The sequence below is a fragment of the Lacerta agilis genome, chromosome Z (genome assembly GCF_009819535.1).
Source record: "Lacerta agilis isolate rLacAgi1 chromosome Z, rLacAgi1.pri, whole genome shotgun sequence".
Taxonomy (NCBI): domain Eukaryota; kingdom Metazoa; phylum Chordata; class Lepidosauria; order Squamata; family Lacertidae; genus Lacerta; species Lacerta agilis.
Window position 1 is genome coordinate 29,866,179 of NC_046331.1, and position 25,315 is coordinate 29,891,493.

The 25,315-nt window shown below is 47.8% G+C and overlaps 1 protein-coding gene across 4 annotated transcripts; it reads left to right on the top strand.

Moving 5' to 3' along the window:
- Window positions 1–440: 440 nt before the first annotated feature.
- On the top strand, window positions 441–24,079 carry OCRL (OCRL inositol polyphosphate-5-phosphatase). 4 transcript variants are annotated; one of them, XM_033137153.1, is made up of 24 exons: window positions 441–635; window positions 1,886–1,956; window positions 3,110–3,186; window positions 3,656–3,694; window positions 7,006–7,116; window positions 7,206–7,298; window positions 7,575–7,695; window positions 7,778–7,945; window positions 9,299–9,400; window positions 9,716–9,830; window positions 10,492–10,608; window positions 10,743–10,930; window positions 12,214–12,325; window positions 13,822–13,931; window positions 15,431–15,566; window positions 16,071–16,181; window positions 16,752–16,917; window positions 17,750–17,985; window positions 18,381–18,404; window positions 20,925–21,044; window positions 21,569–21,653; window positions 22,368–22,495; window positions 23,360–23,471; window positions 23,556–23,680. In XM_033137153.1, exons 1-24 carry the CDS (start codon window positions 564–566, stop codon window positions 23,678–23,680), a joined length of 2,739 nt encoding a protein of 912 aa, XP_032993044.1. In that variant the 5' UTR covers window positions 441–563. The 4 variants fall into 4 exon arrangements, with proteins under 4 accessions (XP_032993044.1, XP_032993042.1, XP_032993043.1 ...); XM_033137151.1 differs by lacking the exon at window positions 441–635 and adding an exon at window positions 669–777 and having other exon boundaries at window positions 1,875–1,956; window positions 23,556–24,079; XM_033137152.1 differs by lacking the exons at window positions 441–635; window positions 18,381–18,404 and adding an exon at window positions 669–777 and having other exon boundaries at window positions 1,875–1,956; window positions 23,556–24,079.
- Window positions 24,080–25,315: the final 1,236 nt, after the last annotated feature.

A 25,315-nucleotide genomic window follows, 5' to 3' on the forward strand; every position in this document is an offset into this window, starting at 1 on the left:
GTTAAGGGCAGCTGGGACCTGCACCTCTGCAAGGGGTAAACTACAGTCCCCAGAATTCCTCGGGAAGGACCAACGAGCTCCTGGCCCTTGTAAAGCAGTTCAGCAAAGTCCGCTTGTGAACACAACAGGGTGCGGAGAGAGGGAATGCTTTATGAATCGCGTGTACTATTTAGGAGCAGGAAAACAATATAGCTTTATTTTTTTTAAAAAAAAAAGGCGCGTGGAAGTGGGCGGGAAGAAAGGGTGTAGCTCCAAAGCCGCGCAGCAAACCCCCTCCGGCCACCAGGGGGCAGCGGCGGCGGAACCGGAAGCAGAAGAGCACCGGAAGCGGCGGCGCCACTCTTGCCTGCCCTCTGGCGCTGTGCTCGTCTCCTCCCTCTTCTCCGCGGTGCGCGCGGCCGAAGGTCGCCGGGAGCGCGCGGGCGAGAGCGCGCGGTCGGTCGGTCGGACCGGGTTAGTACGGCCCTGACAGGACCGAGCGGCCGAGCAAAGGGCCCCTCCCTTTCTTTCTCCCCTGTCTATCTTCCCTTTTAAATCCCCGCCACGGGGGCCTAGACGGGCGCATGGAGCCTCCTCCGCTGCCCACGCCTGGGAGGAAGGAGCAGCAGCAGCAGCAGCAGCTGAGGAGCCTTCGCGTATCCTTCTCCAGCTGGGTTGGAGGCGTCGGGCGAGACCGAATGTCACAAGGGGTGGGGTCGGTTTGGAGGGGGGTTGGACTAGATGACCCCCGGGGGTCCCCTTCCAACTCTTACTATGATTCTGTGTGGGGACTTGCAGGTTAAGATTTGGGGGCTGGTTCTGGGGGTTTCAAGGGATGGGGGCCTGGGAGGGGCTTTGAAACGGTGGAAGGTGGGAGGGATTTGGCAGGTAGGGGGAGCCACACTGTTAGAGCCCAGACTACCCGAAACGGCCCATTCCCCCTTGTTGCCCGGCAGCCTCTTCGCTCCGCTGCGTTTCTGCTTGGAGATAGGAGACCTCCTTCGGTGGGGGCGGGGGTGTTATTCCCTCGGACGTTTGTTTTTAGGATGTCAGCCCGAGATGGCTTTAAAGGGCAACTTCGTGGAGGAGTTTTAAATTGATCACCCTCGGCTGAACTAGAGCTTGCACGTTGCAAAGCAGTGTATCTCTCTGAGTGTCAGATGCTTCCAAAGTGTTTTGCTTTCCTGCTCACCATCTTGGTTGGAAACAGGATGCCAGGCTGGATGTACCATTGCTCTGACCCAGAAATACACTTTTTTGTGTCCGTGCACTTGCTGCTTTCTCCATGTAAAACCTTGATTCATCATAGAATTGTAAAGTTGGAAGCGACCACCTAGGGTCATCTAGTCCAACCCCCTGCAACATAGGAAACTCAACTAGATCATACATGACAGACACAGAGAAGCAGGCCAGACTGGTTTGTTTGTTTTCTGGATCAGCCCTGAGAGTTGTTTTCAGAATTGGGTGATGTTATTAAAGTCGTAAAGGAGATAAGGGACATGTGTGGAGTGTTTTGTCTCAGCCATTGAATGACCATAACCTGATATCTGCAGTTGAACACAAATGATGGGAACGACATCCTTTACAGCCAGCACAGGTTTGGTCTCTGAGACAAGATTTAGGCTTCACTTCTTCCTTTCTGCCTCTTTTTCATAGCAATTAAACTGGGTGGGAGGAGGGTTCATTGATGAAGGATGAAACGCACAGAGCAGTGCAGAGGGCTACCAACATCACAGCTTCAGAAAGAGGGATTCATTTGATTGTGTAATATGGTATTGGGTAATGGGATTGAATATGATTATGGGAAAATGTGTGGCTGGCAGCACACTGAATTGTTTGGGACGGCAGGATTTTACACGGGCTTTTTTCTGTACCACCTTCCCTCTTTTCCTTAGCTTGTTCTCAGGGTGTGGAGGTAAAGGGAGGCCAGAAAGTGCCATGTGAACTGAGCCTGTCACAGTGCGGTGAAGAATATGTGTAAGTTGCCACTGGAGTTTGAAGATTTCCACCCCACACATTCATTTGTACTCTGTACAACTCCTTCCATGGCTCCCCTGGTATCTCCTGGGACTGGCCTTAGATATTTTAAGAACATGGTTCTGAGCAGGACTTGGACATCTCCGTGTGTGTCCAGATGTACATTGCCCCCCGGCCTTTTCATGGCTAAAAGGCCAGTCAAGTCATATCAACACTATATTTCACTTTGGGAGATGGCAGTTTATGATTATCTGTGCAAAAATGTTTCCTTGTGTTGGGCTGTTGGGCTTACCTTGTGTTTTTCCTAGAATCATAATATATCCTTATTCTGACAATATAGTGGGCAGAGGGAAAGTTGCAGACATGGCAGACTTTGGCTCACATCCTATTAAGCTATGAGGCTTGCTCAGTGGCTTATCCTTGCCAAATTACTGTGAAGAGACACAAATTATCCAATCTTAAAATTACTGGACTCTCAGAACTCTGTTGAGATGAGAGATTTACAGCCCAATCACACACAAATTTAATCTGAAATGTTCATTGGTGTTTACTCCCAGGAAGGAGTGGTTTGCTGTCCTACTGACTTGCTCAGGGCTACCCTATGGGGTTTCTGGCTGAGACACACACACACACACACACACACACACAAACCTGCCCCAAAAACCCTGACTGTGTACTTGAAGGGATCACCCTTTTGGATGCATGTGCTGCTATCTCATGCTTAAATTCAACCCCAACTTAGTCTTTTGTTCTGATAGCTATAACTAGGTAGATCCTTAAGCACAGGAGCATGGAACCTCAGGCCCAGCGGCCAAATGTGGCCCTCCAGGCGTCTTTGCCTGGCCCTTGGAACTTTCCCTAGACCACTCCCTTCACTGGTTCTGCTGCGCACTCTCAAGTGTTCCGAGTTCTTGCTTGCCTGGATGGAGGATAACAAAGGGTATTTGTGGAAACTGTCATGTACAAAGGTGAAATTTACATTCATTGCTGTGCATTCTTTTGCCTCCGGTCCTGCCCAGCACTGGCATGTTGCTCTTGGAAGGTTGCCTAGGAAAGTATGGCTCTCAGAATGACAAAGAAATACAGATTTCTCGCAGCACCTCCCCGTATCTCTCAATTAACACACTGTTACACACCTTTCTTCTTGTTCCAGTTTCACTATCCGTTCCCTGGAGGACCCCAGTGTTCCAGAGAGGATTCCCATCAACAGTCGTTTTAAGTGTGTGCAAGGTATCCAGCCTCTCTGTCTCTTCTGTTGTGGGAATTTGTTGCTTCCTTGTAGCAAGGTGGGGGGAAACAATGTCTAACCCCAAAAGCCATAAATGGAAACCATGCCTCCGTAACTATGCTTTCCAGACTGGAGTACGTGCATGAATACAGCTCCCTGTTGGTGCATAAGAGTAACTGTGCAACCCCTGGTGGTGTGTTGTTCAGGTGTCTCCAATACTGTAATGGAATTGACTTCAGACCATGCTTTGGATGTTGTTCCTCGGTGCTGAACCTTTGTAGATCTCAGCACCGGTTTCCATCAAACAGGAGATGTGCTGTGCTATCTCCATTACAGAGGCCCAGATCATGGTGCTCTGCTCCTCCGACAGCACTTGACTTTTCTTTGTGGCTAGGCCAGGAGAGATGTTCCTATTGAGGGCCTTCTAGGATGGTCCTTTCTAATTCTTGATCCTTTCTAATTCTCTTCCAGAAGCTGAAGAAACTCTGCTGATTGACATAACAGCAAACAGTGAGTCTCCCTTGACCAGAGTGCTGTCAGGAATAGATCTTGCCTGTCATTGACATGTCATCTTTCCCCCTTGATTCATCATTCTTGTTCCTGCTTGTCTCTTCTTCTTGACCCTGATGTCTGGATGTTGTGTCTTCCCCCCCCCCCCCAAAAGTCAGACTACTGCTGAGATGAAAGGCTTATTTTTATTATTCCATCCTCTGCCTTCATACTGCTTTACAGAGTCAGGAGTAGATCAGTGCCCTGAGGAGCTCACAGTGGAGGAAGAGGAAAGCTGGAGAAGAGCATTCAGTCTAGTTACATGTACAGTTTTAGTAAAGGGTGGGAATTAAAGATTGTACTAGACACTTCCTGGAACATACAGGGTTTGATGAGGGTTTTCAAGGAAGTGAGATAAGTTCTTTGGGAGACAGTTGCAGGCATGAGAAGGAACATACAGAGCTGCCTTATACCAAGTCATAACACTGGGCCATGTATCTTGGTAATGTCCACGCTGACTGGCAGCAGCTCTCCAAAATTTTGAGACAAAAGTCTCTCCCAGAACTTCCTGGAGATTATGGGGATTGAACCTGGGATCTTCTGCATGCAAAGCAGATGCAACCACAGGATTTAATATTGCTGGAAACCTTCTGAAGTTAGTGTGGTAGAGCTAGAGGAGTGAATGTCACAGGCAGGGATGTATCAAGATATGAGATCAGAGATGAAGAGTTTTGAAGATGGCTGAGAAAGCCACCAGAGAACTGCAACCAGTATCTTCAGCACTTCCCTTGGGGTCCAAAACATCTTCTGAGGTCAAATCTTAAAAACACAGGTGTTCATTCACAAAATGCACCTGTTTCTAAGGATTCCAGCACATGGAAACAGAGAATTAGAATAGACACCATTCTGTGAGGTGTCCAGGATGTTGAAAGCATTCCTTGATCTCTCTCCAGATAGATATAGATAACATAGTTCTTGCACAGTGGTTGCTTGTACATGACTCACAAATGTGTGCTCACTTCTCTTAAAAGTAACTAGGAAAATTGGCCCATCACCATACTGTATCTCAATGGTGAATTCTCAAGAGCCTGTCAACTATGCAGGCAATAGCTATTTGCCTCCCTGTTGCTAGTGGTATCTCCTGTTGACCATGGATTTGGGGCGGGGGTTATGTTGCTTGATGCCCACTCCGTTTTCAGGAAAAGTGTGCCTCTGTTGCAGATAACTGTTTCATTAGGATGCTGGGGGGCAGTGGAAGATTGAGGGTTTGGTCCTGTCCAGCTAAAGCAGGGGAACTTCTGGCCTTTCAGTTATTGCTGGACTACAACTCCCATAATTCCTGGCCATTGTCCATGCTGGCTGGGGCTGATGGGAGTGGGGGTCCCACAGCATCAGAGGGGTGCAAGGGTTCCCCATTTTGTTTCAGTGTGTCCCGGCTTTTCTCCTTTTTGTTGTCCACTGTATATTGATTTAACTGCCATAAATAGTGGCTTCCAGTGTGTGTAATGTGGTCCCTCCTAACCAACAGACATTCATGTTAGTCTGTAGCAGAGTTGGGCAACCTCCAGCCTGTGGGCCACTTGTAGCCCTTGGCCTGATTTTATAAGGGTCACAAGCAGGGTGGGGGGAAATCAATGATTTAAAAAAAATCAGATTTCTTAAAATTTAAATTGGATTTTTAAAATTTAAATTGGATTTTTAAAATAAAATGCTTTTGGAGGAAGAATATTTCTAAAGATAGTTTTCTATTTAAGTTATGTTATAGTCCAAAGGCTATCCATCAGGAAATAAGGATTTGTTTCAAGTTTTTCATGTGTGCTAAAACTCAGTCTAAGTTTTTTTATATAAAAAAATCGTTTAACCACATCAGTTAACAAACATGGATATGTATGCTATAATGTTATTGTTTTAGTTAAATAAATTGTTATTAAGGAAATGATTATTTTTCTCCTTCCAATAAAGCACAGCAGAAAAGTTGTCCAAATATAAAGTTAACTTATTAAACCTCACAATAACTTCATAATTATCTGTCTATATATTTCTGATAGTATAACCAAATCAGTAATTTTTGAAATAACTGTAAAACTACTCTGAAAATTTATTATTCCAAAAATGAAACTTCATCTGGTTGTAAATATGCAAGAATGAGTCTTTCTGTAAAAAATAATAATGATTTAAATCAAGTCTTACTGACTAGTGATTTAAATCGTGATTTAAATTGATTTGATTTAAAGCAAATCTACCATGGTCACAAGGAAGGGTCAATGAGGTGAAGAATGGCAGAAAGCATCAGTGACTGGCACCCACTGGGATTAGGGGAGCCAGAGCCAATAATAGGCTGAGCCAACTAATTCTAACTTTGCCCCCATCCTCCTCTGTGCTGTGTCTCAGGCAGCACTGAGACTAAGGAGGAGGAATCTTAACAGGCAGGGCCACCCACAGGACTGTAAATTAGAAGGCAGGCAGGTAGGGGCTGGCTGAGCACAGACTGAGGTTGGTGGGGTAGAGCCTCACTTGCCCTCGTGGAGCACTTTCCAGTTTGGGCATTTGGCTTGCCCACCGTCCACATCAGGATTCCCCCTCCCCCCACCCCTGCTGCCCTGGAAATGCAACAGGGAGTACCACATTTTTCCATCTATAAGACGCCCCTATGTATAAGACGCCCCCTATTTTGGGGGACTCAGATTTAAGAAAATGGGGGGAGGTGGCCCCAGGTATAAGACGCCCCCTAATTTTTGGCATTATTTTTTAGGGGGGAACCTAGTCTTATACATGGAAAAATACGGTACCTTATTTCGGAACTTTTATTCTACAAAATGCAATCTTCCTCAGTTCCTTTATAACTTCTTAGTAAAGTGTTTAAAGCTCTCCGCTGTGTTTCATTTCAAGGTTTTGCTGCTGTTTTTATTTTCATTTACTCTAGTATAAAGCAGTAACTTTTGAAGTGTGCCAGGTTCCTGTGAACCTGATCAGTGTCTAGAAGTTCATGTATCTTCAGATGTGGCTGCTTCTCAGCTTCAAGTCCACTCGATTACAGTGCAGTCTTGCTATATCTCTTGTCTTTTGTAATGCACTTCCTGTATGAGCCAAAGCAAGAATATTCTGCTCATTCACTGTGTGTGCCTGGAAGTTCATCCTTGGATTAAGTAATGAATATGACAAGTCAAACTTTACAGCACAATTGTTCCTCAAGCTGTTTCTTCATATTTGTTGTCTGTTTATTGTCCTCCCTCTTTTTAAACGTTGGGGGCATTTGAGCAATTTTCCATGTTCTGCCTTATCAGTGTTGTGCCCTGTTTCCTGACATGTGCTTTTCCTGTGTGTGCTTCAAGCTGGCTGCAAGATCCGAGTGCTGGGTGATAGGACAGCAGAGCATCTCTTTGAGATCCCAGATGAGGAGCAGTGTTTGGGATTCCTCGCTGAGGTTCTGAGAGTCCAAGAAGGTGAGCAACTCCCATGCCCTGTCTCTGATGTTTGATGTTGGAGATGGCCTAGTCTCTCACATGAGTGGTGTTGTTGGTTTTTGTTGTAGTCCCGCGAAACACTTCTTTCCCTGATCTTGTGGATCATACCTCCTGGCACCAAGTGAAAGGCCTCACAGGGCCAGTAGATCCCCCTTCTGCAGGTACAACCACACCAACATGTAACTTGTGTGATTTCTGCTTGGAATTTTTAAATACTTGTTGCCTCCTGTAGAGGAAAAGGCCTTGAGGGAAGGACCTGTTGCCTCCACAAGCCTTCCTAAACATGCATAAACTGAGAGGCAATTGTCTGACAAATGTGGTCCTGTGGGGTGGCAGTAACATTTTCCTGCAGTTAAGTATTTTCTAAATTCCTTTCCTGAAACTTCCCCAAATGGTTCTGAAGCATCTCTAACCTCAGAAGTCTTTTCTTCTCTCAGGAATTTTGGGATTCGAGGATAACTTCAGTGTTATGAGTATGGAGAAGAAAAGAAACCTGCAGAATCAGCAGATGAGTGCCCGCCGGGAGCCTCCACCACCACCGCTGCCACCAAGCAGGCCGTAAGTTGCCTTAGAGGTGTACTGTGCCCTCCCGCCTCCTTGGATTTAAGGGCTACTTGAGTTCTGTTCTCATCTCCCTTAGGCGTATCCGTGACAAGGACAGCATGAGCAAGGAACAACCCAAAGTGACCAACACTATGCGCAAGCTCTTTGTGCCTTCCACACATACGCAGTCTGGACAGAGAGAGGGACTCATCAAGCATGTCCTTGCCAAGAGAGAGAAGGAATATGTCAACATCCAGAATTTCAGGTCAGATCATGCAAAAGTGCCACAGCTGTAACTCTCTGCCCCACCCCAACCCACCCACCCCCCGGCCATTTATCCTCGGTTGATGTTCAACCCATGCAAACACCAATGGAAACTGTATCATAGTTGGGGTTGGAGAAAGCGACATCTACATGACAGCTTTATTGTTGGGTGCCAGGCAAAGTCTGTCCTGTTCACTCAGGCCACACGGGTGGGTTATTTAAAGTATTAGTTGTGGTGGGAAATTTTCCTTGGTGCCAGATGTTTGCGTTCACACATATTGAACTGTGGTTTCATATTATGAGCGTGACAGCAGTCTCCTTCAGGTTTGCACACTTCTCCCCCACCCCGAGCCTACTTGGAAGCTTCCACTTGTTTTTTAAATTAACCACAGTTTGGTGTGTCAAGATCCTATGGTGGTTAATTTTACCAGCTTTGTAAACCCATGATTTGAAGTTGGCTTTTTTCAGTGAGCCATGGTTAAAAGTAAGTTTTTTTGTACAGCTTCAAACATTGTGACAAGATGCAGTTAATCCAAAACTGAAGCAAAACCTTTGGAACTCCTCCTAAAAGCTATGCTGGAGGACAGGAAGGTATGTGACCCCCAACGCTTGGTGTGGGTCATCCTTATAATGCTAAACTTACTACTTCAAACAAAGTTTTTGCTTTGGTTATTTCCTCGTACTGTTAGTAGTAACTAGCAGCAATTTGTTTTTAATGTCTGCTTTTATGATATGTTTATAAGTATGTGGTTAGCAGCTTTAGATCCTACTGTTTTACAGAGGCTGTTTAGCTTTACTAGACAGACTGTATTTCTGTGCTGTCTTCAGAGTCAGGAATGCCCATTCCTTCATGGCCAGCATGGAAACACAGGATGCTAGCCATTTAGGAGGTTTGCAAAGAGAAAAAGGGTGTTAAGGGGTAATCTTCTACCAAACAAGCTTGGCACAGCAAATCTGAGAAGTGGTTTTCTGCTCCCTGAAAGCCAGCCTGGAAACCAGGTTACCAGGTGAAGGAAGAATGGAGAGATCAACCAACTCATTTGCCTTCAAAGAATTTCTGGTTGCCTGTGGCTTCCAGGATAGTGCTTAAATATCAAGATGGCTGACACATCTTAAAAAATACAAGGAAAAAGCTTTTTTTCTTTCATTACCAAAGCTCATTTGGGGCCCAGAATAGCTAAGTTGATGAAGAAGTGGCTGGTATTACTTGTTTGTTCTTGGTCCTGATCTTGCCTGCCTTTGTAATCCTACCTGTCACACACTCCTGTTGTCTTTGCATACCGGTATTTAACCAGCAAGTCTGTTCAGATTGGAGTCCTATTCCTGCAGCTCCACATCCTTCTCTTCCTTGCAGGTTTTTCGTGGGGACATGGAATGTGAATGGGCAGTCTCCAGACAGTGGATTGGAACCTTGGCTGAACTGTGACCCTGAACCCCCAGATATCTACTGCATTGGGTGAGCAGACATAGTAGCTTTTCAGAGACCCCTCTCTCAGAGTCTTTGTTTCCCCACAGTTGCTTCTAAACTGAAGTCCTGTTGTGTGAAGACTTTTGCTTTAAACTTGGAATAAAATAGGAGAATCCTGAGGATTTGTATTTTTTAGCCAGGAAGCAATGTTCTGCCATAATGAACGTGGCAGTGCCATCCGTTCACCCTGTGGGCAGTGGATTACAGCAGCATCAAAGATAGCCAGAGGCCTAGGTGGCTCTGGGGGAAGGATGGCCTCAGTGCTGGGGATGTGTATTTTGTCTGATGGCACTTTGGCATTAGGTTCCAGGAGCTGGACCTGAGCACAGAGGCTTTCTTCTACTTTGACTCGACAAAGGAGCAAGAGTGGCTGACAGCTGTGGAAAAGGCTCTGCATTCCAAATCCAAGTACAAGAAAGTAAGTCCAACCCCACCCATTTCTTCAGCAGCCAGACAGCTGTCAGGAGCTGGAGTGAGGAGGAGTAGGTCAGCAATAAAAACACCTGGTGTCAGTGGTGTTTTATTCAAAAGCCAGGCCTAGTGATCACAGAAACCTTTCCCAACAGGTCTTGCCCCAAGTGAGGTAGTTGTGAAGGCTGAAGGTTGCTACTTTCCCACCACTCTCTTAAGTCTCCTCCTCCCCCTGGTCCTTCCCAAGCAACCTGAGACTCTGACACCTTGACTGCCTTTGCTCCATCCTCTTAATTTCTCTCTGTGTTCTGGGAGACCAGCAGGGAGGGGAGCTGATCGCAGCAGGATGGGGAGCCTGCCTGATCTCTGCCTCTTGACCCCCGCCTCCAGCCCCCACTTCCGCCTCTGATTCTGGACTGCTGTCTGCCACAGAATCTTCCTGCCCTCTTGCCTCTTCAGTTTCCAACACCTCCTCTTACTCACAGTCTGCTCCCTCTTCTCCCTCTGACAACTCATCGTTGTCCCTCCACCAGTTCCCTGACTTGAGCCTTCTTCCCTTGGGGGATCCCCAGTTGGTACTACCTGCCACTCCTATCTGCATCCAGCTGGCCCATCACAGCAAGCAGTGCACAAAGCTGGTAGACATCCCAGTACCTTGCATCTTCTAGGTGCAGCTGGTACGTCTAGTCGGAATGATGTTGCTCATCTTTGTCAGGAAGGACCAGCTCAGCCACATCAAGGAAGTGATGACGGAGACAGTGGGCACAGGCATCATGGGGAAGATGGTGAGTAGACCCCGACAGCGGAATTCCCTACGTCTATCTTTCTATCTGTCTATATGTTTTTACAATCTCTGCCAACCAGTTTCCCCCTCTTTCCTGCTTGCTCGCTAACAGCCATCTTTGCTCCGCCCCTGCAGGGTAATAAGGGGGGTGTGGCCGTGAGGTTTGTCTTCCACAATACCAGCTTCTGCATTGTCAATTCCCACCTTGCTGCCCACGTGGAAGACTTCGAGCGCCGAAACCAGGATTACAAGGATATCTGTGCCCGGATGAGCTTCCTGCCCCCTGACCAGGGTCTGCCGCAGCTGACAATCATGAAACACGAGTGCGTTTCAAGGGCTTGGAGGGAGAGAGCCTTGGCTGACGTAACTTGTTGGTTTCCGCTATCTGGAGAAGCAAATTGAGTCACGTTTCTGTAACTTTCCTGCATGTGTGTAGCTCAAGGATAGGCAGCATAGTGCTCTCCAAATGTTGATGGACTACAACTCCCATAATCGCTAAGAAGTGGCCTTGCTGACTGGGGCTCATGAGAGTTCTACTTCAGCAACACCAGGAGGGTGCAGTGTCGGCTATCCCTGCTGCAACTGCACTACTAAGGTTTCTACTAGAGCAGCCAGAAGTGCCCAGCATCATAGGCTCCTGCTTCATTCAGGGCAGGCAGATACTAAAACATCTGTGGAAGCGAGTGCTGGGCTTCATGCATTAATTTCTGTTTATTGTGGGGATTTCTTTCCTAGAGTGGCTTATTTAAAATCACAATCAGAAATGCACCTCAAGATAATTTAAAGCGTATAAACAGTACCTAAATAGCAGCAGATCTAAAGAAAGCAACATAAACCTGGTGGCAGAGATGGATTAGATTAGATTATAGCAAATGTGGGCAACTTCTCCAGTGATCGGGGCAGGGGGGTGGGAGTTGTAGTTTGTTAAGGGCAGTAACGCAAAAGCGGAGCAGCCATTTTGCATGGAGAAGGTTCCAGGCTCAATCACCAGTGTGTGCAGATAGGGCTGGGAATGATCTCTGCCTGAAAGCTGCTGCCAGTTCATGTAGTCAGTCCTGAGCTTGATGGGTCAATAGTCTGCTTCAATATAAGGTAGTTTCCTATGTTCCTGTGTACTACACCAGTGTTTGGAGGGCCACAAGCACCCTACCCATGAATTAAAGAACCAGGGAAAAATGTTAAAGTCTTTGCTGAAAGGACATCAAAGCAGGGGCCAGGTGAGCCTCTTTGGGAAGATTGTTCTGAAATTACTTTGGGAAGATTATTTTGCCATTACTTCAAAGAGCAGGAGTTCCCTGGGAAAGGGACACCCCTGCTGAAGATTCTAGTCAGTGGGAAGGTAGTGCAAAAATAAGTGGGCCTTATTCTGGTACCCTTTTCCCAAACCTTGAAACGCTTTAAAGGTGAAAAGGGATACTCTGAATTGGGCCTGGAACCAGTTCAGGAGCCAGTGTAGTTCACAGAGCTCTAGCCTAATATGATCATACTGCCCAATCCTAGTTATCAGCCTTACTTCATATTGCAGGAAGTGGCAGCAGACTGCCCCCTCTCCCCCCCCCCCCCGGGTGAGCTTGCCTGTAGCTGTGGTTTCTTTGCATTTTTCCAGCATTGTCATCTGGTTGGGTGATCTAAACTACAGGCTTTGCCTTCCTGATGCCAACGACGTGAAAACCCTGATCACTAAAAATGAGCTTCAGAGACTACTGACCTATGACCAGGTGAGAGACATATTTATGTTATATGTGGTGGTTTAGGATATTGCCCTGTTTATTTCCTGTGTCTGGGATACCCCAGCCTAGGCTAGAGACAGTTAGGAGCAAAGTGTAGCTGTAACATAGAATGACTGCTACTTCTACAAATGCTTTTTCAGGTTGGAGTTTTGTGCAACCTTAATTAGAAGCAAGTCCCAATTAAGTTGGAGGGTTGCCTTGGAATATGTATAAGTAGGATTGCTCTGCAATTACCCAGTTATAGGGCTTTCCTGGTTCAGCACACTCTCCAGATGTTGTTGGACTCCCATCAGCCCCAGCATGTCCCTGGCCAATGGTCAGGGACAATGATAGCTGCTGTCCAGCAATATCCAAAGGTCTAAGGTTTCCTGCTCTAGGTTTTGCATCTATCTGGAAAATCTGCATTGCTCACATGTTATCAGCAGATACTTCCTTTAAATCAAATTAAATTGCTGATGCTTTTTGTTTTTAATTTTTCTCTCCAAGGTTTGTGTGTTCATGATGTTTACGACCTTTCTCCCACTTGGCATAAGGATTATTGGTATTTTGTGTTGAAACAGAGGCCTGATTGCTGCACCTTATGGTGGATTTAAGCTCTGTGAGCGTAGTAATGCTTTAGCCCTTTTAGAAGGATACTGCACTGCTGCAAGGCAAGGGTGGGCAGCCTCAGATTTCCAACATAGGCAAAACCATAATAAAACATTAAAAACTTGCCTAAAGGTTGTATAGTTACTGATCTCCTTGACATCTGAAGGGAGGGTGTTCCACAGGGAGGGCACCTCTACTGAGTAGGCCTTCTGCCTGGTTCCCTAGTAACCTTACTTCTCGCAGTGAGGGAACTGCCAGAAGGACCTCAGTATCCGGGCTGAATGATGGGGGTGGAGGCGCTCCTTCAGGTATACTGGGCTTAAGCCATTTAGGGCTTTAAAGGTTGGCACCAACACTTTGAATTGAGCTCGGAAATGTTTTGGGAGCCAACGTAGGATGCAAAAGGATGGTTTTACAGTTGTTCATAGTGTCGGGGGTGTATTCTGGTGGTTGTTAACAGTTTGTATGGATTATTGGTACATATAACATTGTCTATTGTAGGTATGGCTAACCTGTCGTCTGCCAGATGTTACTGAGCTGAAATTCCTATTGGCCCCAACCATCATGGCCAGTAATCAGGGATGATGGGAATTGTAGTTCTGCAGCATTGTGAGGGCTACATGTCTGCTACTCCTGAGTTAGAGGATTTTCCTGTCGTGTGATGCAGCAAATAACTTAAGATGACCAGGGGCAAAAATGCACAAGCATCCTGTACCTTTAATAATTGTGTATAAGATAGGATTTCAGCAGGTATACCCCCTTTTTTGCACCTGGCTACCCTATTATTACTTCGCCTTGGTCTTCCAGCACAATAGTGGGTGTTAATAGACTCAATTGTCAGGCAACAGGGGGTTTTCTGCTTCTCTGCTGATAAGCCATTTCTGTTTTGGCTTTAGCTGAACATTCAGCGTACCCAAAAGACAGCTTTTGCTGATTTCACAGAGGGAGAGATCAAGTTCATCCCGACGTACAAATTTGACTCTAAAACAGATCGCTGGGATTCCAGGTAAGCGCCTGCTTGATAGGTGTGCCTTTGTAAATAAGCCCTCAAAATCATTAGCCTGCAAGGCTTGCTTGTTTTTCCTAGTCTGCTGAGATGCTAGTGGTGTCCTGCATTCCCATCCTCTTGCGCAGGCTAGTAAAAAAATATAATTTAAAAATTGCTTTCTGCTAAGCAAGGGAGGAGGGATAGAGTTGAGGGCTGGATGGACTTCCATTCCTCTGCAGCCAGAATGGACACCAAGCACAGGAGGAAGAGAGAGATCCATGTCTCCCTTCACCTGCTCACTTTGCTTGCCTGGAATTCTTGGTCGCCAAAGGCTGCTAGGCGAGTTGTTAAATGCAAAGCTATGATACGTTGTCTTGCTCAAAGTCTCTGGAAATGTTTTGGCTGCTTTTCCACAAGCAGCCTTTTTCCCACATTTGTCCTGATAACTAGCGTACTCTGTTTCATGGTGTGTATAATCAGTGTTGCGGTTCATTGAAAGGTGCAGCAGAAAGTGTGAACTGGGGCTGAATGAGAATCCTGTTTGTGTCAAGGAAGTCTGGGAATTAGATTTAGTGCTTTCTCAAGAGTGAGTCTGCCCAGGCATAAGAACATGAGAGCAGCCCTGCTGGATCAGGCCATTGGCTCATCTGGTTCAGCATCCCGTTCTCACATTGGCCAATGAGATGCCTCTTGGGGAGCCCACAAACAGGACCTGAGTGCAACAGCACCCTCCCCTCCTCCAAGCCATAATGCTTCTGTTGGTGGAGTATGTTCTGTAGCCATTATGGCTAGTAGCCATTGAGCCTCATCATCCACAAATTGGCATATTATTGTGGTTATTGACAACTGTAAGAAGCCACTTAGGCCTGCTAGTTTAATTTCTCTTGCTGTGGTTATGGGGGAATCAAAAGGACAGACGGAACATGTAGTGATGAAGCTGGAAAACGGCAGGCTCCTTTGGGCAGCATTTCAGGTGCCAGAAAGGGTATTTTTAAATTTCCTGAAGCTTGGATCACTGAAAAGATAGTGTCTGAACAAAAATAATGGGGACCATTGCTTTTGGGAGGAATCATAATTTGGTGGTGTGCCATATGCTTTGTATGCAGAGTCTCAAGTTGAAACTCTATGGCACTTCCACCTGAAAAAGGATTGGGCCACAGAGAGCTGCTTCCAGCCAGAGTAGACTTAATTAATTAATTGTGGAGTTGGAAGAGATCATGAGGATCATCTAGTCCAACCCCGTGCAATGCAGGAATCAAAACGGGTAGATCAGAAATTCATTCTGACCTGGTAGAAGGCAGCTTTTGATTTCCTAACAACTCTCTCCATGAGGCAAAATACCTGCACACCTGCAAGGTCTGCCCCTTCAGAAGTTGGACTCCCAAGTCCCATCATCTCCAGCTGTTGACCTTGGTCAAGATCACAGACCGTGTATGGAACCAAAGTTTGACTGTGTAAGCCTTGTGTGTTGCATCAGCCGGTCCAACAGTCCTGATGTCTCTCCTGTCTCCTTGCAGTGGGAAGTGCCGTGTGCCAGCATGGTGTGACCGAATCCTCTGGAGAGGAGGCAGCGTGAATCAGCTCAGCTACCGAAGCCACATGGAATTGAAAACGAGCGACCACAAGCCCGTCAGCTCCCTCTTCCTCATAGGGGTAACACCTGCCCTGGCCAGGACTATCATCTATTAAGGTTTTTTAGTTGCCTGCTATGTGGCAGCTCCTTGAATCTGGGCAGGCCCTGACCAACAACCAGACCCCTTTCCACAGAGCTCCTTCTTGGCAAATGACTTCCAGTGCATGGAGTGGGCAGGTCTTGGCTCTGTTAAATCCCTATGCTTCCTTTCTCCACTGTTCTGAGTACACACTGCTCCTGCAGGCATGGCAAACCACACAGGCTGATCTGTAAACCTTAACAGTTGACTCCATTCATGCAATGGAGATTCTGTGGTACTTGACTTGGAGAATTTGGCTTCAGCCCATTGGGTCTGAAAGTCACAGCGGCTGCCATCCCTGGGGAAACTCTCAGGGTTACTTGCCTCTTTCAGGGCTGGGAACAGGGTGGTGCATCAGGCATTTCTGCTCTTAACACATGCCCCCCCTTTTTTGAGTCCACAGCTCCAACAAGTGTGCTCTGTTCCCACCCCCACCCCCAAATAGGTGAAGGTTGTGGATGACCGACGGTACCGGAAAGTGTTTGAGGATATTGTTCGGTTGATGGACAGGATGGAGAATGAATTCCTTCCCTCACTGGAGCTCAGCAGGAGGGAGGTAAAGACGAATAGGATGCTCTCCAACCCCTTAAAATGGGTTTGCTGCAAAAAGACCAGGGAAAAAAGAAGCCTGCTTTATATCATGCCAGGCCCTTGGCCCATCTAGCTCAGTCTTGTTTATACTGTCTGGGAGCGGTTCCCCAGGATTTCCAGGGGATCTCTCCCAGCCTTACCTGGAGATGCTGGGGATAGAACATGGGACCTTTGCATGCAAAGCAGATGCCCTTCCACTGAGCTGCAACCTCTTCCTGTTCCTCGCAGGCAAATACTCCATAGGTAGCCAGTGTGGTGCCCCCCAGATGTTGGACTACAACTCCCATCATCCCCAGCCAACATGGCCAGTGGCGATGGGAAGTTGCAAGTGCAGCAGTATCTGAAGAGCCCCACGTGGACACTCTAGAGCAAACGTAGCCACTGTGAGGTGGCGTTTGGACCTGTTGCATGTGCAGTTCCCTAAATGAGAGTCCAGGGCCAAGGACAAACTTCCCCCTGGAGCACATTTCCTTGCCATCTGCTGAAGGCAAGCACTCTCTTTCCTTCCCCCCCCCCCCCACATTTTGCTCTGCAGTTTTCGTTTGAGAATGTGAAGTTCCGGCAGCTGCAGAAGGAGAAGTTCCAGATCACAAACAACGGGCAGGTCACCCTCCATTTCTCCTTCATCCCCAAACTCAATGACAGCCAGTATTGTAAGCCATGGCTTCGCGCTGAGCCCTGCGAGGGATACTTGGAGCCCAGTGAGTCTCTCTCTGGAATCATAGAATTGTAGAGTTGGAAAGGGACCCCAGGAGTCATCTAGGGAAGGCCTTCGTTTCCTTTTCAACCCCCCCTTTTTCTCCTCTTCCCAACCCTCCTCCATCAAACCTTGGGAATTTGGTAAAGCAGGGGAGGCTTAACATTTCTTAGGTCAAGGGCTACATGTCAAAGCAGGTGAGCCCAAAGTGCAAAAGTGGGTGTGACCAGCTTTAAACAAACACACACACAAATGAATCGAAGCAAAAAATGCTGGAGGGTCCCCAAAAAAACTTTTGGCATCACAGGGGACCAGTGAAAGTAGTCCGTCAAAAAAAATTACTTTTAAAAAAATACGTATTTTTACATTGTGGTGGCACAAAAATATCTTGGGGAACATATAGAACTAGCCAAACTTTTAAAAACTCAATGAAATGTAGTAAACTAAAAAAGAAAGTTACATTGGGGGCACAAAAATCCTTTAGGAGACAAATAAATGCTTTCCCTTTTTATATTCTTTTGTTAGGATCACTTTCTCTAACCCCCCAGTGTCCTGTCACTATATTCTGTGCAGCTGCTGCTTTGGATGAATAGAGAGGAAAGTGGAGTGGGGGTTGGAACTGAGGAGCTTCCGTTCTTAATTCTTGAAGTTAAGGTTTCCCACATACACCTGTGAGAACAGGATGCTGTACTAGATGGGCCATTGGCCTGATCCAGCAGGCTCGTCTTGTGTTCTTCTGTTAAATTATTCACTATCTTAACTTTTACCGGTAATTCACAAACAAACAAATCTGGCTGTTCCAAAGAGTGTATCTACCTAACCTCCTCCCATTTTAGATGAGACGGTGGACATCTCCCTGGATGTATACGTCAGCAAGGACTCTGTGACACTTCTCAATTCAGGAGAAGATAAGATTGAGGATATCCTTGTCCTTCACCTTGACCGTGGCAAGGACTATTTCCTCACCATCAGTGGGAGCTACCTACCAAGCTGCTTCGGGACCTCCTTGGAAGCCTTGTGCCGGATGAGGCAGCCGATCCGCGAAGTCCCCGTCACGAAACTTATTGACCTGGTAGGGAAAAGGGTTGATTTACCTGGCAGGTTCATTTGCTGAACGTCTAACCCTCCCACTCTGCTTGCCTGCTTGAAAAACAGCTGCTCTTCCACTCAGAAATGTGTGTGGTAGGGGTCCTTCGCTGCATTCAGCTTCAGCTTCTGTAGCTGTGCATTCGCTTCCTGTGTGCTGTTCATGTCCTTTGTTTGCTGTTGACTGAGTCATCCCAAGTTCTTGTCCTCCCACCTGCCCTTTCGCAGGGCCACTAAACCGTGTGCATTTCCCTGCCATCTGCCCAGATACTGTTCAGCAAATGGGCTGTTTCTGTCTCTTCTCAGGGCCTGTGCCATTAACATACTTTGTTGTCTTTTTTCCACTTTTCTTTTGCTCTTGCCTTCCTCCTCTGATCTCAGGGAGAAGACAGCTTCCTAGAAAAGGTAAACAGTTGGTTTGATATCTCTCTAGACGTTCTTGTAGTGGGCTCAAATCAGGTACAGGCAACTCCCCATTTACACGGGGGTTGCGTTCTGAGGTACTGTGTGTTTAAATGAAATCGCGTATATTGGGGACAGCATTGGAAAAGCCTGCAAACACCCTCTAAACCTCTGGAAACCCTTTTTAAAAGCCTTTTATAAACCAGCAGCTCTTGCCAGACTCACTGCAAAACTCCTTGCTCAAACTCCAACTCTCCACAGGCCTCAAAGGTCGGTGCAAAGGCTCCTGGGAGGCAGTCTAGATGCTGTTTCCGTGCCACTTGGCTGCTTTTGTGCTATTTGGGGGAACATTTTTGTTCCTTCAAGTGCCACTTCCAGGTTTGCGGCAGTGTGCATGTGCCTCGAACGCACGTAAATGGAGTTGCCTGTACTGGAAGGCACTTGTCAACGATCAGCAGGTGCTCCATGCAGTGGCAGCTGGTCCATTAGGGCAAACCAGGCACTACCCCACCAACCTCACTTTCCTCTCAGGCAACCCTCACCTGCCTGCCTTCTTACTCAAATCCAGTCCAGGTGGTGGCTCTAGCTGTCTGCTTCCTCCTCTTCCCTAGTCTCAACATGGCCCTTGTAGAATTCGGCAGAGGAGAACGGAGACAAAACCAGAATTTGCTGTCACTGCTTGTAACTGATTTTGCTCTGCTTGACTCTGGGTCCACTTGCAATTGGCAGCCTGGGAGGCAGAAAGCCCAGTCTCATTATGCAGGCACCAGCCCCCTCTGGCCCCAAGAGCCAGTTTTCTCCTTGTCTCTGTGCTCAGCAACTGCTGCACAGGCTATGCCACTCTTGCTTGCTCTTACCACCTGAGCGCTGTCATTTGGGAAACAGTAGTGGCTGCTTTGGGGTGGCTCAGGGAAATGTCACTCCTCTCGAAATCAGATATACTTGGGTGTATTATCATAGCCACAAGGAGACAGTGATGACTGCCAGTTTGGACAGCTGTAGACATTTAGAATCATGGAGGATATGTTTATCAGTGGCTACCGGTCAGGGCTATTTATTGCCACTATTATCATAAACCACATGCTTTTGATTACCAGTTTCTGGGGAACATGATGGACAGAGTGTTATTGTCCCCGTGTCTCTTTGGACTTCCCAAGGGCATGTGGTTGGCCATTGTGGGAACAAAATGCTGATCTAACCCAGCAAGGCTCCTGTGTTCTTCAGCATGCATCAGCTACTCTTGCACTAAGACTCTGATACAGTATGTGTCATTCCCCACACCAATACACACACACCCTAGAGAGAGGGGGAGGGGGAGTATTGGTGGGAGGGGTGAATTGGGTCCTAATCAACAGCTTTCCTGGAGATGAGAGGAAGTGGAGTTGGGATCAAATTCTCCATCCTTGCCAACTCCTTTTAGTGATGGGCTGCTTGCTGTTGCTGTGCTCCTAAAGCTCTCTTGCTCCCCCCCCTCCTCTCTCTTTCTCTTGAATGTGGTAGCTTGAGATAGAACTAACCACCCTGAACATCTCTGGAGAGGAAGATGGGAAGGAGGCAAGGAGGCATTGTTCACCAGCTGCTGTGTGCTGCACTGCCCATACAAAACAGTGAGCTCAGGCTCCAGCTGTTGTTCGGTTTCCACCACTGCCTCTGCAACGTGCTCTAGACAAGGGGTGGTGAACATGTGACCCCACCATCCCATCATGCTGGCTGGGGCTGCAGCCCATCAACCTATGAAGGCCCATCCATGTTCTGTTGCTGTTTTTGTTACTATTTCCTGCCCTTCACCCTAAGGTCCCAGGGCAGGTTACAACAATTAAAATACAATGTTAGCCAAACCTCATGTCCACAGCTGCATATTTACTAAGCTTTTGGGTGAACTGCACATCCGGAGTGGGAGGATTACTAGCTGCATATTAATAGGGGGATGGGGAGCTTGGATTTGGGGTGCGAGCAATTTGTCTTTTTTGTTTTCCCACTTGAGATGTTTGTAGCTAGGGCTGGGTGATATGTCAAAATATATATATTTTCAAATCTGCTTGGAACCTATATAGCGATACTGGTTTCATAATTTCTGATCTGGCAATATATTGTGAATCATAATGTGTGCGTGTGTGTGCTATGGAAAAAACACAATGTGGGGGAAAACTGTGAAGCCAGACAATGCTTCTCTAGATTCCTGCAGCCGCTGTTAACTCTGCCAGCTCAGCTTTCCCCTGCCCTCCTGCAGAGGGCAGCAAATTACAAGAGCAGGTGCCAGCCAAAATCACAATGCGGGGGAAACCGTGAAGCCAGCCAATGCCTCTACATAGCTCCATCCTTATTTCAGACATCCTGATATATTGGTATATTGCAATGTTTAGCTAGTGATTTATCACAGTGTTGAATGCCAGATTTCGCCCAGCCCTAGTTGTGGCCTCAGAGGGCAAGACTTGTCCACCCAGCTGGAGCAAGAAAAGAATGCATACAGGCACACATTCTGTCAGGCTCTCATGCCAGTCCCACTTGTCATTGGACCTCCAGGAGAAGCAGTTTCTCGATATAGTACCCCAGGATGGTGATGACTCCACTGAGCGGCCTTTGCACATACCCAAGGAGATATGGCTCTTGGTGGACCACCTCTTCAAGAATGCCTGCCACCAGGTGAGCTGAGGGGGACTGTACCATTTAAAGGATGGGTGTTGGCTGGAATCCAGTACCAGTCTTGGGGTGTGCAGGTTCCAAACGTCACAATTTATTTATATCTTAGCTACCGACTCGCTCTTACAAACTACTGCTGTGAGTATAGTGGCACCTTGGTGGAGTGGCAGCGGGTGGGACATCCAGCATACAGTATTCCTTAGAGCGGCTCAGAAAAACCCAAGTGTTCACAACCATTGTCTATCTATCCCTAGCAAAGCGGCTCTCTGATTCTCGCCTCTAGAAGAAGGGGGGAATGATTTCACACTCCCATTGCCCAAAATCATGAGAAGGGTAGTAGGAATGCTACTGTGGAAAGCAGACAGGATAAAATTCTTGTGCAAGTTCTCTTGGTGATGGGCTTCTCTCCATTGTTGCATTCCTTGACCTCACATTATGCACCCCGGGGCTGGATTGTTCTTCATGCTATCCAGGATGTACCCCACCCCTTCGTAATGGATGTGTAATACTCTGCTTCTGTCCGGCAGGAGGACCTCTTCCAGACCCCGGGCATGCAGGACGAGCTGCAGGAGATAATTGAGTGCCTGGACACTAGCATTCCTGAGACGATCCGTATCCTCTTTGGGAGACATTGTTGGGGAGCAGGGCTGGTTGGTGGTTTTGTTTAGCTCTTGGCTGGAGTGGACCTCACTTTTATATACCCGGTGGCTTCAGTTCCTAGGCCACCCCATCCTTAAGGCTCTGGGACACATCACAGCAAAAACAATCAAAATGAAATGCCCACAGTAAAGTCTAGTCATGCATCCAAACAGCTTAACAGCTTTAACCCCTATTTGAAAACATCAGCCTGGCTAGATAGAGCAGAGGTGGGGAATCTTGACAGGCCTGCAGGCCACACATCTAGCACCATCCATGGTATCAGGTGTAGAGACAGGTAAAGACATGGCTGCAAAGGAGCTTCAAGGATGCGTTCAATTGTTCTTTGGCAAGCAGGGTTTGTTGGCCGCACTTTTGAAGTTGACCACTAGTATTTGCTGTTTGGATTGAAACCATGCCTGCAGATGGACGTTTCCTCTGTAGATCAGCTTTGCAGGCAGCTTCGTCAAGGGGGAGGTGTGGGATAATTACAGTGGGATGGCTCAGTTGGTAGAGCGTGACACTCTTAATCTCAGGGCTGTGGGTTCAAGGTCCACCTTGTGCAAAAAGGAGGAACTTGCAAGGTGGACCCAGATTTATAAGGACAAAGCTGCTTGCTTTGGACCAGCCTGGGAAGGAGGCAGGGTGCAGGTAACAGGATAGAACCTTTCCTTGACAGGCTGTCAATAGCTGGCAGTAACCACTCGGTAGCCGAAGCTCTGCTTATCTTCCTGGAGGCACTTCCAGAACCGGTCATTTGCTATGAACTGTATCAGCGCTGCCTTGAGTGCTCACATGACAGCCGCCTCTGTCGCCAGGTAGGCCCCAGAGCTCCATCTCTTCCTGGCTGGTCTGTGGTGTACAGAAGCATAGAATCAAAAGGTCATCTAGTCCAAATGCTGCAGCAAGTAACAGGAAATCCACTAAAACATCCCTGAAAGCCTGTAAACAGGCACACTGGCAGAAGGGTTAGTCTGGTCTGGGAAGCCTTGTTAACTGCAGAGGCTGCTGAGTGTTGACAGTGGGTGCTGATGGATTAACATGGTAGCACAGGGGTTGGTGTCTCCTTTGATAACCATCCCTCTCGGTTGGGGGGGGTGCGCACATGTTGCCTTTTTGCTTTCTGACAAGGAGTTGTAACAATAACCCACCTGTTTCAGTGAACCTTGCTTGATTTTCCAACACAGGAAGCGGCCATATACTGAATCAGACCACTGGGCCATTAGCTCAGTATTGTCTAAATTGACAAGCAGTGGCTCTCAAAGGATTTCAGACAAGGGATGTCCCCTACCCTACCTGGAGATGCTGGGGGTGGAACCTGAGACTTTCTGCATGAGAAGCAGGTGGTTTACTGCAGAGCTACAGCCCTTCCCCCAAGATATCTCAGTTGGTAGAGCATAAGACCCTTAATCTCAGTGTCATGAGTTTGAGCCCCACATTAGGCATTGCAGGGGATTGGACTAGCTAACCCTCATGGTCCCTTCCAACTCTACAATTGTATGATTCTCCAAAGTTCCCAGCAGAGCTCTAGTCCGGTTACCATTTTTTAAAAAAATCTTTTTTTAAAAAAATGCCATGTCTAAACCTGCAAACATAAAAAGTACACACTGCTAGTGATTCATGCCCTTCCTCCACCCAAAGCGCTGCATGGAAGCTCCGAGCTGACTTTCCCTGTCTTGCAGGTGATCTGCCAGTTGCCACGGTCGCACCGGAACGTGTTCCGCTATGTGATGGCCTTCCTGCGGGAGCTGCTGAAATACTCCGAGAGCAACAACGTCAGTGCCAATATGCTAGGTAAGGCCTGCCTGTCCTGGCTGGGAGCTGGCCTTCCTCCTGCTCCCGCCTCCTCTCATTGCAAATGTTTTCGCTTCCCTGCAGCCACCCTCTTCGCCAGCCTCCTGCTACGGCCTCCGCCCAACGTTCTGTCAAAGCAGACCCCACAAGAGCGACAGCGTGCCATCGGCTTCCTCCTGGGCTTCCTGCTGGGGGCTGATGATTACTAAAGGTGCCAAGCGTGGGCTCCACCCCAGCCGCGAAGCAGCCTGGAGATGAAGTTGGGAGGGAAGAGGCAAGGCCCAGCCTCTGTTCTCTGGTGCCACGGAGGTGAATCGGTTTCCTGCCCTTCCCATTGTGCCATCTTGCCATGTGCCAGCTCCCTTCCCTGTGCTTTGCCCTTTCCACCTTTTCCTCTTGACTCCTGACCACGGTTGAACACTTGGTTTTCCACATGGTTCCAGGGCATTGGCAGGTTAAGGGTGCTTTGGGAGGGACCCTGTTGGAGGGCAGACATTCCCCTGCCCATCCTACCACCGCTGCTCCTCTCAGTCCCTGCTGTATTCCACTCCCTCCCCTTCTGCTGCAGCTGAGCATGTGGTACTCTTGGTGGGTACAAGGCATAAGGATTCCTAGCCTGTCCTGGGATTGCAGAGCCTCTTTCTCTGTCCCCCCACCCCACCCCCAGCCTTGATGCTCGTCAAGAAGGGGCAGGGCACCCACTGTGGCCCACGTACTACTTAGCCTGCTCTGTATAGTTCAGATATCTGTCCCCATTCTGCCAAGTAGAGTGTGTGACGCATATTCATAGTCCTACCAGTCATTTCCCCCGTCCCCGTCCCCCTAGTTCTAGGGTGTTAATTCTTCATGAAACACTAAGCACTGCCTAAAGGGATCAGGGAGGAGGAGAGGGCACAGGCTAGGCCACAGGAAGGGAGCTGAGGCAGTGGATACAGCTGGGTTGGGCTCCCCACCCGACCCCACGTTCTGCAACTTTGTCTTTCTGGTTTTCTGTCCTGGATTCCTGTACTTCGTGCACTCTCTCTCTCTTTTTTAAATTGTATAATTTATTGGAAAACTGTTGTTTCAAAATAAAATATCCATTGTGCAAAGATTGTTCTGGTGTTTGCTGGTTTCTCCACTGCTCTGAAGCTCAGTTTCTCCACTGCTCTGAAGCAGCAGCAGCTGGCTGCGAATTATTGCATAGACTCTTGAGGGGAGGTCTGCCCTCCCCTCTCCCCATTAACCTTTGTCTCCAGGGCTCAGTGGTAGGAGGGAGAACAGAGGAAGAAAAAGAACTGGGCTTGGCTTAAGTGGGGGGGGGGTAATGAGAGCATATGCGCACCTGGTGCCAAGGGATAAGGCTGCAGAACTGAGCAGAGCACACCTAAGAGCAGGAGGAGCTGAGCATTGCTCCCGCCACCATCAACAGCAACTCCTAGATGTCCAGTTGTTCTTCTCAAGGGAGTCCAAAAAATGACCAAAGGAGACTGGAGCTCTGAGAGCAGGTATGGAGACTGCAGAATCTGGATGGGAGATCTTTTATTATTTCGTTTGAAGCAGAGTGGAGTGGAGACTAGATGGGTCACTTTGAGGGGAAGCAGGTGGAGAGAAGTGGAACGGGATTGGGAACTTCCCCCTTCCCCACTGAAATAATCCAACTGGGCACCCTAGGAATTGGCAGGGCCAGCCTGTGCATGAGGCATTGCGAGGCCATTGCCTCAAGCAGCTGATCCAGGTCCATAGAGCACCATGCTTGCAGCCATGTCACTATTGTGACCACGGTTATGCCCTTGCGAGTGTTTCACCAACACAACCTGCTCCTCTCCAGCCTCCTTTCCTGAAGGAGAAGCCAATCTCTGGTG

Excerpts from the sequence above, each read along its gene's own strand:
- OCRL (XM_033137151.1), top strand. The coding sequence starts at position 678 with ATGTCACAAGGGGTGGGGTCGGTTTGGAGGGGGGTTGGACTAGATGAC. Across the intron at positions 9,831-10,491 it reads CCAAATCCAAGTACAAGAAA|GTGCAGCTGGTACGTCTAGT; the intron begins GTAAGTCCAACC and ends TGCATCTTCTAG. Across the intron at positions 17,986-18,380 it reads TCACGAAACTTATTGACCTG|GGAGAAGACAGCTTCCTAGA; the intron begins GTAGGGAAAAGG and ends CTCTGATCTCAG.